The sequence below is a fragment of the Hyperoodon ampullatus genome (assembly GCF_949752795.1).
Source record: "Hyperoodon ampullatus genome assembly, chromosome: 1".
Classification (NCBI taxonomy): domain Eukaryota; kingdom Metazoa; phylum Chordata; class Mammalia; order Artiodactyla; family Ziphiidae; genus Hyperoodon; species Hyperoodon ampullatus.
The window spans coordinates 118,747,102-118,763,732 of NC_136914.1; the positions used below are offsets into that span (position 1 = coordinate 118,747,102).

At 37.1% G+C, this 16,631-nt stretch overlaps 1 protein-coding gene across 3 annotated transcripts in view; it reads left to right on the forward strand.

The window, feature by feature from the left end:
- ARID4B (AT-rich interaction domain 4B) overlaps positions 1-16,631 on the forward strand; it is a 62,155-nt gene that overhangs the window by 38,878 nt on the left and 6,646 nt on the right. For all 3 annotated transcript variants that reach the window (XM_079701423.1, XM_079701424.1, XM_079701425.1), the window contains 4 exons: positions 4,882-4,966; positions 6,321-6,519; positions 11,732-12,946; positions 16,135-16,248. In XM_079701423.1, coding sequence (XP_079557549.1) covers positions 4,882-4,966; positions 6,321-6,519; positions 11,732-12,946; positions 16,135-16,248 — 1,613 coding nt within the window. The remainder of the gene's footprint in view (positions 1-4,881; positions 4,967-6,320; positions 6,520-11,731; positions 12,947-16,134; positions 16,249-16,631) is intronic.

The window sequence follows — 16,631 nt, forward strand, 5'->3', positions numbered from 1 at the left end:
ATAACGTGGTTTCTTTGAATACCTGTTGAATACCTAATACCTTTGAATACCTAAATAGCTGTTCGTAGTTCCTGCACAGTAGAGAGACCCCATCAGAATATGCGTTCTAATGTCTTGATTCCCTTTGTGGTACTTAAAGCTGAATCAAGAATATTGGAGAGCCACTGTGAGGGAAGTACAGCATGTCCATATATTTGGGAATGTTTGAGAAAAGGATGGAAGCATTTTAAAACCAAAAAATTTATATTTGACTTAGTTTTTTAATTTTTTTTTTTTTTTTTTTTTTTTTTTTTTTTTGCGGTACGCGGGCCTCTCACTGTCTTGGCCTCTCCCGTTGCGGAGCACAGGCTCCGGACGCGCAGGCTCAGTGGCCATGGCCTCACGGGCCCAGCCGCTCCGTGGCATGTGGGATCTTCCCGGACCGGGGCACGAACCCGTATCCCCTGCATCGGCAGGCGGACTCTCAACCACTGCGCCACCAGGGAAGCCCCAATTCTTGTATTCTTTTATTTATTTATTTATTTATTTATTTATTTATTTATTTATTTATTTATTTATGGCTGTGTTGTGTCTTCGTTTCTAAAAAAAGAAAGCGAGGGCTTTCTCTAGTTGTGGCAAGTGGGGGCCACTCCTCATCGCGGTGCGTGGGCCTCTCACTATCGCGGCCTCTCTTGTTGCGGAGCACTGGCTCCAGACATGCAGGCTCAGTAATTGTGGCTCATGGGGCTACCCAGACCAGGGCTCGAACCCGTGTCCCCTGCAGTGGCAGGCAGATTCTCAACCACTGCACCACCCGGGAAGCCCTCTTGTATTCTTTAAGAATGTATTTTGAGGGATGAATGGATACCGTACTTGGTATGGTGCCCCAAGGAGAGATGAGAAATATTTCATGTTCTTCTATTTCTTAGCTGCAATTTTCTGTTGTTTGCCACTTCCCTGTAATTTCAATTTCTATGGTGTCCAAGGTATTTGAATTTGAGCTAAATTTTCCCATTTTCTGTCTTCTTTGACTGTTTTCTAATGCCTAAAGCTTCTTTGACTGTTTTCTAATGCCTAAAGTAAATGTGCTGTAATCTCTTTTTAATGTATATTAAATAGACTATATAAAAAGTTTAAGTTTATATAGAATAAACAGAATCAATGGCAGCTTTTCCTGTAGTTCTGAATTAAATTCCCTTCATTCAAGTCTTTATTCTTGGTATTTGATAGGGAATCAGAGATCTTAACCCACTAATATTACTTAATTTAAATTAACAAGCACTAGTAAAATAAAAATTAAATTGGCCTAACTCTTTCTTATATAATTTAGTGTCAGTAGGAAATGTTGCCTTTCGGGGTGTATCGTTTTGCTTTTTCCCCACATGAATTTATGTTTCTCTCCTTCCTGGTCTTTGAAAGTATTCTGTAAAGAAAATAGAACTTGTGGACTTCCTTGGTGGTCCAATGGTTAAGACGCCATGCTTCCAGTGCAGGGGGTGCATGTTTGATCCCTGGTTGGGGAACTAGAATCCCACATGCCTTGCAGCCAAAAAAAAAAAAAAAAAAGAAGAGAGAATAGAACTCCTGAATAATACTCTAATCAGTTATTACATAAAGGGAAAGAACATTTCCTATTTTTAAAATATATACAATGGTCAGTTATAGCTATCAGTTTATTTTCTGATCATCATTTTTTTTTTCCTTGTAAGATTAATCAGGCAACTAAAGTGCTACTTGGAACCTCATTACATTTTGAAATATTTCTGTTAATGTTTACATCACTGGTCTCAACCTCTGTTTGGTTAAAGGCATTTGTAATTTGAAAAAGCTGCCTTAACCAAAATCCTCACACATTGTTTTCACCCGTTCTCCCTCCTCGTGGATTGGTTCATACTGTGCATTCTTAATGAGGCTTTTTCAGTTGCTGGTCTGGACTCTTCTGTATGCTTACTCTGAACAGGACCTGGCCTGCCTAGTAGTAATCATTCTAGTATTACACTGTTTAACAGGCAGTCCATTCCCCGTTCTTCTCTAACTCCTCACATAGTGGTTTTTGGCAAGCCTGTAGCTTGCAAGATGAGTTCGCCTCCATGGTTTGAGTTTCTCAATCTGTGAAATAAATTCCTGATAGATTTTTAAGGCATGTTCTAGTTCTGAAGGATATTAATTATAATAACAATAACAACGTTGTGTTATTACATTTTACGAAAGGCAGCATAAATCTAGCTGAAAAAAGAAAAAAATCTAAAAGAATAGTATTAGAACAAGGGAATGCCTGAACAAACAAAAAGCACTGAGAAAGGAGAATAGAAAGAGGCAAATAATAAAGGAGTCACAATATAAATATTAGCTAATACTTATAGAACCATACATTACCATGTAATTGCTCTAGTAGGAAACATATCTAAAGAATTTCCCAAGGAATCTCCTAAAACCATACAGAATAGTCAGTAGTTTTCAAGCAAAATTGTCATGTAGAATAGTAAGACCCTTGTGTTTAATTACTGCTGTTCAAGTATTTTAGAAGCGTGTATAGTTTGTTACTTCTAATTCCAGAATCTTTCTTTTTTGTTTCCTGCCTGGCTCAACACTCTTTCCACCCCCAAACTCACTAAAGTTCTTCTGATAACCAGTCCTCTTATATACCATCCTTAGTTTATGTTTGGGTGGAGGAGAAAATGATTATCGTATAGTATCTGTACTCTAGTGGAGCTTAGGCAGTGAGCATCAGCCTGTACCATGTGGAGTAACCACTACTTTATTTATGTATATGTTCCTTATACCTTGTTCCTAAGAGAATTTAAGCAAAATACATTACCTCTAACTCATAAAGAAATCTTTCTCTGTCACAGTGAACATTGTAACTATGGGGACAGTAAGTATTTTTGCTTGTTTGATGTGTTTGGTGCTCCATCAAAGCTACAATATCTTGGTGATATTCTTGCATTGAAAGCTACTGTTTCACCCAAATTTGCAATATAATAATTCATGTCAAAAATCCAAGTGGAGGGGCTTCCCTGGTGGCACAGTGGTTGAGAGTCCGCCTGCCGATGCAGGGGACACGGGTTCATGCCCCGGTCCGGGAAGATCCCACATGCCACGGAGCAGCTGGGCCCGTGAGCCATGGCCGCTGAGCCTGCGCATCCGGAGCCTGTGCTCCGCAACAGGAGAGGCCACGACAGTGAGAGGCCCGCGTACCGCAAAAAAAAAAAAAAAAAAATCCAAGTGGAATTGAATCATACTCTTACTGGTAGTCAAAATGTCTGGTATTACAAAATTAATTGTACAACAGGTAGTCTTTGGTTAAGAAAGGTAAAAAACTCTTATATCTTCGTTTAGCTTATGCTGATGTTATGTGTAACCATCATGAACTGTTTTTAGTTTATCTCATAAGAAGATAGGAAGCTTGTTTTATTTTTTCTTAAATTACATAGCATTGATTTCCATAACTATATTCAAGTAAGAGCAACTTCTGGAAGTTCACATTCAACTTTGTAGAGGGCAGATATATTTTCTGTTCATTCTTCACCTTCACTCTAATTTTGGAAGGAACTAAATTGCTTTCTTGTCAAGCATCATACAATTTTGAGTATTAATGGGAAAATTAAAATTACTATAAATGTACAGGTAGGTGCTAGTGTGCCAGTATAAATACCAGAGGAGTGTGTTTAGTAGAAGAATAATATTTGACTTAAACTGTTTCAAAGCACTTATCATATATTTGATCCTCAAAGAGCCATATGTGATATGCAGTCTTATTTTTTATTTTATCTTTTTAATGTGGTCTTTATACAGAGCGAACTAAGTCTGAGGTTGAGAACGTCTTGACCAGGGCCACATAACTAGTCAGCAAGGATATGTAAAGACTTTTCTAGAACTCATTCCATTCTTTCCTCATCCTCTCCAGTTATCACTGTGGCCCTCGGCAGCTTCCAGCAGACACTGCTTTAACCATCGTGGGGCTGAGCCCTCAGCTTCGCCGCAGCTCATGGTTTGCACCAGCAGTATAGCTCTGCCTGGGACTTGTTACAAATACAACTAGGCCTATCTAGAGCAAGAATGTAATTTATTAGTAAGCTAATGACCCAGGTCATTTGCTTCCTGACTTAAGGTCTTTATTACTTCACTTAATACCTCTGGTAATGAGGACATTTTAATTTAAAAGCTCATTTTCAGTTGTTCATTTCCTTGAGTTAAAAATGTCAGTGAGTCTTCCCATTTTCCAGAATAAATGTAGATAACTTTCAAACATAAAAAGAGGTTAATTTGTTTTTAATGTTTCTTCTTTCTGGCTGAGTTTTTACAAAAGTAAACTGTCTTTTTTTTTTTTCCCTTTAAACAAATAGATTTATTGCAGTCAGTAGTGACTTGCACCCTGTAAAATCACGCAGACTGCCAGCACTGAGTGGAGGGGCCATCACGACTGTTGGCCCTCGGCTGCCTGCACACATAAGAAGTGTCTTGGCACTGGAGGCTTGGCAGAGCTATGCTTCCCCTTATAGCTTCCTGACACGGTTAGGAAAAATGGGCTACTTGCTGCTTACGAACACAACAAAGTATACAAAAAAAGTATAGGAAATACTGGGATTTCTCTTAATAGCTATTGCACAGATTTGGTTTCTCATTGGGGCAACAGAGCAAGGAGTGCTAGTCCAGGAGTCCAGAGATCTTGCTGAGTCTTAGCTCAGCAATAGATGACATTGTGTCCTTGGATAGGTCACTTCGTCTCTCTCTTTGAGCCATTGTAACTTTATTTCTTGAACCAGGAAGTTGAACTAGATGGCCTCCAAGCCCTTTCCAGTTCTGAAATGTTCTGATTCTATTTACAAGTTTCTCTGTAATATGGCATGGTTCCTTCTGTGGTATGTGTTTTATATTTATGTTAATTTCCTTCAATTTTAGATATGATGAATGGATTAAAGCAGATAAAATAGTACGACCTGCTGATAAAAATGTGCCAAAGATAAAACATCGCAAGAAAATAAAGGTGAGTGCTTATTTTGCTGTATTATAGCTCTTAATTAAGGAACTTTGCCTCCAAAATGAGTATTAAGTGTGTGTGCATTAGTGTTAGTAGAGTGGAAATACTCTCTTGAAATAGCAAATTTATCAAATGCTAGATTTGCGTACAATTAAGATTGTCAGCTTATGGAAAAGCATTTTGAAAACAGTACTAAATGATCTTTGAGGCTTTTTCAGTTCCAACATTGTATAAGTCCACTCAGCCAGATTTCACTTACCCATTTCCTGTTTCCTACACCTCTGGTCTCCAACTAGGAGTCATTAAGTATTGTGGCTGGGAGCCCTGGGGTTACTGTAATAGCTGCAAACCATTGGAGGAAGAGAAGGAGGTGTCTGAAGGCAGAGGAAAGCCTATCTGAAGCTCTTCTTTTTTCTTCATCTTTCTCTGACTATATAGGTAGTGCCTTAGAATGTGTTCACAAGACCCTATTAGGCAAACTCTACATAGATACCGTGGGGAATCTATTAATGAGCTTGTATGGAAATTAAGGTTACTTTTATGTATGATAGAATTACGCTTATTCATTCTAAGACTGAATCTTTCTAATGTTTTATTAGAAAGTAGAACCATTAACTAGGTTTTAGAATATTTTTTAATCTTTTTAATGGCTCTTTAATACTTTGAATGGTATATATAGTTGAAGTGTTTAATAGTTCTCCTGAAATTCAATTTTCATATTAAAAGTGAGGAGCTATTTACTCTCTGACTAACTGATACCCTAGTGGCCCTAAATACTGAAAGGTTTCCCCTAGAATGATTATTCTTTTCTCACTGTGAAATTGGGTCCATATTTTTAAAGTTTTGGTATAACAACTCAGTAGCTACGACTCAGGACACTCTTGGTCTTTATTGGAAGTCATGCTACATTTAGCATCACTCTAAGCTACTAGAAGAGCTGTGTGTGTGTGGCACTAAAAAGCCAGTTTCCTTACACAGAGCAAGTTTTAGAAGTAGTATATTTTTTTAGTGAATATTTAATTTAAGCCTATTGTGATTTAATTTTTACAGACTTTGTAACACTAATTATTAGCAGTAGGGGAGTTTGCTAGTCTTAATTGCCTATCTGATTGCTAACTTATTTCCACTATTAAAATATAAATATTAGACAAAAACTTATTTCTCATCCTGTAGTATTTGTTAAATAACTTTGAAAAAACATTTCTGACTGTTTTGTGGGACTTTTTGTATTCTTTCTTTTTATGTTTTTTAATAATAGTCTGTAACGTTGAGTTAAAAATGAGTTTTAACATTGTTACTAATAAATGCCTCATGACGTATTATGGCTAACATGGGATACCTTTTTTTTTCCTTAACCTAGAATAAATTAGACAAAGAAAAAGACAAAGATGAAAAGTATTCTCCTAAGAACTGTAAACTTCGGCGTTTGTCAAAACCACCATTTCAGACAAATCCATCTCCTGAAATGGTATCCAAATTGGATCTTACTGATGCCAAAAACTCTGATACAGCTCATATTAAATCCATAGAAATCACTTCTATCCTTAATGGACTTCAAGGTAAACATAACAAGCATCCTGTTGCATGCAAGTATTTGTTTTAATTTTTGTTTGTTTCAATTTTTATAAATCAAATTCTATAAAGGTAATTCAGTGACATTATCAAATTCTCTGTTTTTAATTGAACCAGAATTTTATTGACTCTGTTATTACTTGAAATAAAATCAGCCATTGGGGCTTCCCTGGTGGCGCAGTGGTTGAGAATCTGCCTGCCAATGCAGGGGACACGGGTTTGAGCCCTGGTCTGGGAAGATCCCACATGCCGCGGAGCAACTAGCCCCGTGAGCCACAAATACTGAGCCTGCGCGTCTGGAGCCTGTGCTCCGCAACGAGAGGCCGCGATAGTAACAGGCCTGTGCACCGCGATGAGGAGTGGCCCCCACTTGCTGCAACTAGAGAAAGCCCTCACACAGAAACGAAGAGCCAACACAGCCATGAATAAATAAATAAATAAATAAATAATTTAAAAAAAAATCAGCCATTGATTGAGGCTTGGAAATATTTCTGTTATTAGTAGAGCTGAGGGCACCATTAGATTTTAGTTAAAATTTAATATTCAACTTCTAGTACTATTACTGTGTTTTTTTCAGGCACCATCCTTTCTGTAGCCATGTAAAACATAGTTTGTATTATGTAATATCAGACTGTACTGAACTTTTTGTAAAGAATACCAAACTTTGCTTATCTTGATTATATTTATTATGATCCCTTTTATGATGTCCTTATTGCTTAATGTTTAAGGCAGAATGAAGTTTAACAAATAATAAAAGTGATGAGTACAGGAGGGGAAGATTTTTGTAAATCTGACTGGCGGGGAAGAGAGAATCTGATCTGTCAAATGAAGTAAAAGAATGTATCTCCATAAAACTGCTTTACATTTCTTAAAAAAAACCCCACAAACTTTACATTTCTTATAACTTAAGAGAGTTTGAATTTTTATTAATTTTGAATGTAATGGAAATTGTGTTTCTCTCTTATTTCAGATGGATATTTATTATTTGTAAATATCTAAATATTCTAAAGTTCATTTTTCATAATTTTCTACTATATCAGAAATACAGAGCAGTATATGGAAATATATATATAATTTAAAGAATAATGATACGAATATTGTTTGTCTACCACAGTGGTGAACAAGTAGTATTTACTTAAAATAGTTATGTCTCCCTGAAAAGTAATTAATATTCTGACTTAATCATTCTTTTACTTTTCTTTAGAATTATATTAAACCTATATATATTCCTAAAGAGGATATTATTTAGTTTCCTTAAAACTATGGCAAGCGTAAACCTAGCTATGTAAAAAAGGCAGTATTTCCACTTAGTTGAAGGCTCCCTGAGAATGTTATCTGAATAGACTCTCTAGGTCATAGTAAGCTTCTTTGTGACTCTACAAAAGCCTCTGGAAGGGAATTCAGTGGGGCAAAGTAATGAGGCCGTTCTGGGAAACATCGGGGCTCCCCACAGGAATATCTGACGTAGTCTCAGAGGGGGACCAAAAGGAGTACGTTCAGTGGCAGTAGGAAGGTCCTGTGTATTTTCTGACTCTAGGCTTCCCAGACATACGCCTGGCTTTCAGGTGTAGGCCGGGTGAAATGACATCATTATCCGATTCAGGTGATGGCACACAAGACATTGAGGGGAGAGCTGGAATTTCATCACCAAATGGTGGAAACAAGCTAAAATACATACAAAGAATCTAGTTGATGGCAGGAGGCATCTTGGGGATGATAGCCCTCCATATGACTTCCTTTGGAAATACACTGCACGGTCTGGACTGGTTTCCTTTTATATCTGATGCACAATTCTCTTCCTGGGAACTTTTTAGAGCTCTCTCTTCAAAGCGGTCCCTAGAATTTCTTTGTTTTGGATATCTGATGTGTTTTTTTAACCTTCTTTGGTATACTGGTTGTGGTGGAGCACATTCTCTAGTAAATTTTAAGAACAAGTGAATAAGAGGGAAGATACATTTTTAGAGACTTTCCATATCTGAAAATATCTTTATTCATGGTTTAGCGGGGTTGGACGTTTTCCCGTAATTATTTTACTGACATTGTTCCACTGTTTTTTTGCTTACCGTGTTATTTCTGTGAAGTCCAGAGCTCTTCTAGTTTCTGATTCTTTGCATGTGACTTGTTTTATTGCTTGTTTTTGCCTCTCCCTTTTTCTGGAATCTTGAATCTTTGTTTCTAATGTCCTAAAATTTCACAGGATTATACCTTGTGTGGATGTATTTTCATCCACTGTGGTTTGTACTTACTAAGTTGTTTCATTCTAGAAACTTGTGTCTTTCTGTTCTGGATAGTTTTCATGAATTATTTTGTTGATTTCCTCCTCTGCATTTCACTGTTCTCTCTCTCTCTCTCTCTCTCTGTCTCTGTCTCTGTCTCTGTCTCTCTCAACCTGCCATTATATTGCTATTGAACCTTCTGCAGTATACTCTAATATTCTTATTTTTTGGCGGGGACATGTTACTTATTCTTTTGTCTTTTTCCTCTGATTTCTTAGAAATTGTCTCAACTTTATCTTTTAATCCTTTTACTATTTAATTTACTGCTGTAATGCTTATTGACAGCTGTAATGTTTTTAATTTTCAACAACTCTTTTCTGCATGCTTTATACAATTCTTTTCTTGTACAATATCTTATGTTTCTGATTTTATTCTTTTTTTTTTTTTTTTTAGTGAAGTATAGTTGATTTACAATGTTGTGTTAGTTTCTGAGTACAACAGAGTGGTTCAGTTATACATATATATACATATTCTTTTTCATATTCTTTTCCATTATGGTTTATTACAGGATTTTGAATGTAGTTCCCTGTACTATACAGGACCTTGTTGTCTATTTTATATATAGTAGTTTGTATCTGCTTATCCCAAACTCCTAACTTATCCATCCCCACCCCCTTTACCCTTTGGTAATCATAAGCTTATTTTCTATGTCTGTGAAATCTGTTTCTGTTTCATAAATAAATTTATTTGTGTAATATTTTAGATTCCACATATAAGTGATATCATATGGTATCAATATCTGTCTTTCTCTTTCTGACTTACTTTGCTTAGTATGATAATCTCTAGGTCTCTCCATGTTACTGCAAATGGCATTTTTTCATTCTTTTTTTATGGCTGAGTAGCATTCCATTGTATATATGTACCACATCTTTATCCAGTCATCTGTGAGTGGACATTTAGGTTGCTTCCATGTCTTGGCTGTTATAAATTGTGCTGCTGTGAACATTGGGGTGCATGTGTCTTTTCAAATTATAGTTTTCTCTGGAGTTTATTATCAGGAGTGGGACTGCTGGATCATATGGCAACTCTGTTTTTAGTCCTTTTAAGGAACCTCCATACTGTTTTCCATAGTGGCTGGACCAAGTTACATTCCCACTAACAGTGTAGGAGGGTTCCCTTTTCTCCACACCCTCTCCAGCATTTGTTGTTTGTAGACTTTTTAAATGATGGCCATTCTGACTGCTGTGAGGTGGTACCACGTTGTAGTTTTGATTTGCATTTCTCTAATAATTAGTGAGGTTGAGCATTTTTTTGTGTGCCTGTTGGCCATCTGTATGTCTTTTTTGGAGAAATGTCTGTTTAGGTTTTCTGCCCATTTTTCAGTAGGGTTTATTATTATTATTATTATTGAGTTGTATGAGCTATTTGTATATTTTGGAAATTAAGCCCTTGTCAGTTGCATCATTTGCAGATATTTTCTCCCAGTCCATAGGTTGTTTTTTCGTTTTGTTTGTGGTTTCCTTTGCTGTGCAAAAGCTTGTAAGTTTGCTTAGGTCCATTTGTTTATTTTTGCTTTTATTTCTATTACCTTGGGAGATGAACCTAAGAAAACACTGGTACAATTTATGTCAGAGGATGTTTTGCCTATGTTCTCTTCTAGGGGTTTTATGGTGTCATGTCTTATACTTAAGTCTTTAAGCCATTTTGAGTTTATTTTTGTGTATGGAGTGAGGGTGTGTTCTAATTTCATTGATTCACATGCGGCTGTCCAACTTCCCAACACCACTTGTATAGAAAGTGTGGCAGAAGGGAGTAGAGGTATTAATAAGAGAGAAAATCCTCACTGCTTATACGTATCAACGAATGGCATATTATTAAGAGATAACAATCGTAACTATCAGAGGAAATAGTTACAACATTTTGGAGGCTGAGGAGGGAAGAAAAGAGCTTTTGGTGTTTTATTATGAGTCTAAATTTGTTTTAACCATGTATATGTATTGCTTGAATAATTTTAAAAATTCAGTTATTTAGGAACACGTTGAAAAGATTAAATGTTTTTAACCATCTTAACTGTATCAATTATTTTTTACTTTTAACAAATTTAGCTAAAGAATATACATGGACTTCTCAGTAGAGTGTAGTGTAGTTAAGATTCTAAATTCTGGAGTCAGACGACTTAGATTTAGATTTGATCTTGACTTATTTTAGCTCTTTGGGGTGGTTTACTTAGCCTCTCTAACTCCTAGTCTCCTAAACTATAAAATGGGGCTAATAACACGCTCATAGGGTTATGGTGAGATTGAATGAGATGATCTGTGCAGAGCATTTCAAGGTACCTGACATGTAACAGTTTCTCAATAAATGGTATGTTAAAATCATAATAAAAGCTATTATTTTTTAGTAGTTAATTGAATTTATTTACTAAAATGAACAATTAAGAAATAAATTCTATAGATACATTTATATAAAGTCTAAGTTACTTAATTGTGTTGTTCTTTAAAGCATCTACCGTGGAAATACATTGTTCACAAAATCTTTGAATGATCATTGCTACATTAAAAATGAAGGCTACGCTTTTATAAGAATATAGACTTTGGAGTTAGAACAACCTTGGACTACATCCTAACTCCCCTATTTTGTGCTCATAAATTTGTAGAAAATTCTTTCTTTTTTATAATCAGCTTTACTGAGGTATAATTTACAAACAATGAAAGTCACAACTTTTATGTTTACAATTTGATGAGTTTTGGCAGAAGTATACAGTAGTGTCACTACCACTATAGTCATGATATGGAACATTTCCATCATTGGGTGAATGTCTTCACTTTCTGAAGCTCAGTTTCCTCACTTGTAAAACGAGGATAAAACCTAGCAACCTGGGGTAGTTATAAACATAGGAGCTAATCCATGTTTATATTAGCTGGCACAGAGAAGACATTGCTAGTGTTCTGATCATTCTCATTGTTTTCTCTTTCTTTTCTAGCTTCTGAAAGTTCTGCTGAAGACAGTGAGCAAGAGGATGAGACAGGTGTTCAAGACCTAGATAACAATGGCAAAGAAGAATCTAAGGTTGATCACTTGACCCACACCAGAAATGATCTTATTGCAAAAGAGGAACAGAACAGTTCATCTTTGCTAGAAGAAAACAAAGTCCATGCAGATTTGGTAATAGCCAAATCCGTGTCAAAATCTCCAGAAAGATTAAGAAAAGATATAGAAGGATTATCCGAAGATACTGATTATGAGGAAGAAGATGAAGTCACAAAAAAGAGAAAGGATGTCAAGAAGGACACCGCAGATAAATCTTCAAAGCCACCGGTAAAACGTGGTAAGAGAAGGTATTGCAATACCGAGGAGTGTTTAAAAACCGGATCACCTGGCAAAAAGGAAGAGAAGGCCAAGAACAAAGAGCCCCTCTGCATAGAAAACAGTAGCAACAGCTCTTCAGATGAAGATGAAGAAGAAAAATCAAAAGCAAAGACGACACCAACTAAGAAATACAACGGTTTGGAAGAGAAAAGAAAGTCTCTGCGGACAACTGGTTTCTATTCAGGATTTTCAGAAGTTGCCGAAAAAAGGATAAAACTTTCAAATAACTCTGATGAAAGACTTCAGAACAGCAGAGCTAAAGATCGAAAAGATGTCTGGTCAAGTATTCAGGGACAGTGGCCTAAAAAAACGCTGAAGGAGCTTTTCTCTGACTCTGACACCGAGGCTGCGGCCTCCCCGCCCCATCCTGCCCCAGAGGAGGGCCCGGTAGAGGGGTCCCTGCAGACCGTGGCCGAGGAGGAGAGCTGCTCCCCCAGCGCGGAGCTGACCGCCCCGCCGCCCCCCAGTGCCGACGACAAACACGCCGAGGAAAAGCCAGCGGAGGTCAGTGACAAAAAATCGGAATTTCCCAGTAGTGGCAGTAACTCAGTGCTCAATACCCCTCCCACGACACCCGAGTCGCCTTCCTCAGTCACCGTGACGGAAGCCAGTCGGCAGCCGTCTTCTGTAACAGTATCGGAGCCGCTGGCCCCAAACCAAGAAGAAGTCCGCAGTATCAAGAGTGAGACTGATAGCACAATCGAAGTGGACAGTGTGGCCGGGGAGCTCCAGGACCTCCAGTCAGAAGGGAACAGCTCACCTGCGGGCTTTGACGCCAGCGTGAGCTCCAGCAGCAGTAATCAGCCTGAAGCGGAGCATCCTGAGAAAGGTGAGGCGTGCAGGGCTGCGTTCGTTGCCTTATGGGTTTATAGTATCTCTCGTTACAAGTGTGAGGTGTTTACATGGAGTACTTGTGTGAACGTGGCAGAAACGGAAATTTGGAAGGTAATTTGTTGTAAGGAAGAGTGGAGTGTGTTTAAAAGCTTGAGAAGAACTGAATGTCCTCTGCTTCAGCCGCCCGTGCCGTTTCACAGCGGACCAGACACGTACTAGAAACTGCACCCAGGCCCAAATCCAGACCTACTTGAAAACTCATGATGCACTGAGTGACTGTATGGCGTGAGCAGCTTAAATATATTTGTGTAACATTGTTTTTGCACTTGCCGTGTGCAGTTTCTCACAAACATTTTGATTTACTGACAGACCCCTCCACCCTTAACCAAATACTGTATGTGGGAGGTTGGAGCAACCAGCTCTGCAGGCACTGCTTTCCTCAGACAACCGTGTCAGACTGGTTTTCAAGCCTTTGTAAAGGAATTTGATGCTTTCTTAGATGCAGAGCTTCCAAATTGAAGGATCAGTGTCTCTGTTAATAACCTATAGTAATACTCTTGATTTTTCCGTGAAGTTGAAATTAGTACTTCCCGAAAGTATTAGTGCCTTTTTGATGGTGCTGTAGCTGTACTTCTGTCATCATTTTACTTATAAACCACTTCACTCAGGTGTCTTTAAATTAATATGCTCTAGGCTGACACTTGGCTTTGAAACACACTTTTCCAGTATAAAGATACAGCACTAGGGTATGTATTTTATATAACATACCAGATTTTATTATGCTAACTTCAGGTTTTTAGCTAAACTTAAAAAAGAGATAATGATCCAGACCAAATTAGTTAATGCTAAGTTTTCTCACACAAACCTTTTTTTTTCCTTTTTCTAGTTTCCTTGAGATATAATTGACATAACATTATCACACAAATCTTGACTTAAAACATTTTTAAAAATTAAGTAAAAAATATAGTTGCGGGCTTCCCTGGTGGCGCAGTGGTTGAGAGTCTGCCTGCCGATGCAGGGGACACGGGTTCGTGCCCCGGTCCGGGAAGATCCCACATGCCGTGGAGCGGCTGGGCCCGTGAGCCATGGCCGCTGAGCCTGCGCGTCCGGAGCCTGTGCTCTGCAACAGGAGAGGCCACAACAGTGAGAGGCCCTCGTACTGCCAAAAAAAAAAAAAATATATATATATAGTTGCAATAAATTTTTTTTTGTACATTCACACACACAGCTACTGTGATTATGTTTGTGTGCCATACTATCTCATGGAACTGAATTATCCAGGCATAAATAGAGTAATCCTCAAAATGAAAGAAGCATTTATCACAGATGATTAGAGAGGCTTTCAACTATTTCAAAAATATGATAAACTTTTTTTTTTTCTTATAAATTTACCCATTTATTTTGGCTGCTTTGGGTCTTCTTTGTTGCTCCGCGTAGGCTTTCTCTAGTTGTGGCGAGCAGGGTCTACTCTTCCTTGCGGTGCGTGGGCTTCTCATTGCAGTGGCTTCTCTTGTTACGGAGCAGTCTCCAGGTGTACAGGCTTCAGTAATTGTGACATGCAGGCTTCTCTCTAGTTGTGTCATGTGGGCTCCAGAGCGCATGGGCTCTTTAGCTGTGGTGCACCAGCTTAGTTGCCCGGCGGCATGTGGGATCTCAGTTCCCTTACCAGGGATTGAACCCGCGTCCCCTGCATTGGAAGGCGGATTCTTAACCACTGGACCACCAGGGAAGTCCCAGAATTCACTTGATTTTAAAAGTAAAAATGCAAGGGACTTCCCTGGCAGTTCAGTGGTTAAGCCTCCGTGCTTCCACTGCAGGGGGCATGGGTTCAATCCCTGGTCAGGGAATTAAGATCCTGCATGTCTCCCGGCACGGCCATTAAAAAAAAAAAAAAAAGTAAAAACGTAAGTTTTACAATTTAGATTTCGGATTGCCTTCCAGTTTAGCCTACAGTAAGCTTTTTATTTCTTGTAGCTGAAAGTTTCAGAAATAAACTCTTGGAGAGAAATCTGGCAATTGTTTTTAAGATTCTGTACTTTAATATAGATAATATCTAAATCACTTTCTTTATGTTTCACTTTGTTATATTAAAAGAGCATCAGGAAAAGTTATCTATTAGATGTAACCCATTAAAAAAAAAAGAAAACTGAGAAGTTGCAAACAAAACATTTAATAGCCTGTTCCATTTTTTACCAACGAAGCCATGTCTTTTATATTCATGGTTGATTTTACCATTGTAACAGGACTAAGAAACATTTTTTTTAAAACAAACATGGCATAATTCTATCATGGTATTAATTATATTGTGTCATTATAGTATCTGACTTTGGAATGGAATAGAGATAAGACTTTATTAATCTCAGGAAAAAGATTACTGTATAGTCTGAGAAACAATGCATATAATTAGGAAGATATAGAAACACAGCAGATGCTGAGGATCAGATTAGTGGCTGAGAAACTACAGTTTGGAGTAGTGATTGATCATTGAAGGCTGGGCATCGGGGAAGGTAGGACTTGGGCTTGTCCTTGAAGAAAGGGAGACATTTATAATATTTTGGAATAACTTCCTGCCAAGAAGATGAAACATTTCTTAGAACTACTATGCTAGATTTGTAAATGGTATACGTGTTAACCATTGCCCTGGGAGCTAATTTATTGTTGTTGTAAATTTATAATAAATAGTCTTTATAATAAATTTGTTATTATAATTGTGTGTACTACTAAAATTTATTCCATTAATATTATGTCATTAAAATTTTCATTAATATCATTATAATACATATAATTACTATTTTAACCTGTAATTAAATCTTAATATTTTGGTTTTATTGAATTTTAACAAATTTCAGCTTTTATTTTCAGTATATACCTTTTTTTGAATTACTAGACTCATAAACTCTCAGTACTATATTGAGAACTATATTCGGTTTATATCTGATTTTTCTAAGAAGGATGTACATACTTTATCTGCTTTTTAAAAAACTCTAATTATGTGTAGTAATTCAGCTTATTAATGATGATTTATTTTAAAAATTGTAGTAATTTCTATGACAAATTATAAATCTCATAAAGAACAGGTATAGTCTCAGAATTGGTCTATTCTTCTAGAATGTGGTATTAATTTATACCTGGGGCAAGCTTGATTTTATTTTGTGTTACTTAATAATTTCTTTCCCATCAAAGCCTGTACAGGTCAGAAAAGAGTGAAGGAAGCTCAGGGAGGAGGAAGTTCATCAAAAAAGCAGAAACGAAGCCATAAAGCAACAGTGGTAAACAACAAAAAGAAAGGCAAAGGCAGTAAGTGTGAAATCTCTAAATTTTTAAAATATAAAGATAATGGTGGATATGTCTTTTCCCCATTAAGAAAAGGGTATTCAGGATACGGGACAGTTAATATTTTGATTTCGTCTCTAACCAAACCCCCCCCCCCAACCAAAATCACACAGAAGTCTTTTGATCCTAGGTAAATTCTAGGATTGAGCAGTTTATTATTCAGCAGTGGTACTGATTGCTGATGAATGATCAGGTAATCTTTTAAAAAATAGTAGCCAATATAATATAAACATCAACATCTTCGTTAGTTTTATGTTCAACAGTTCTTTTGCCATTATATATATTACATGTTATGAAATGTTTGAATTATATATTATTTTTATTACAAGGAAATTGATTGCTTTGTA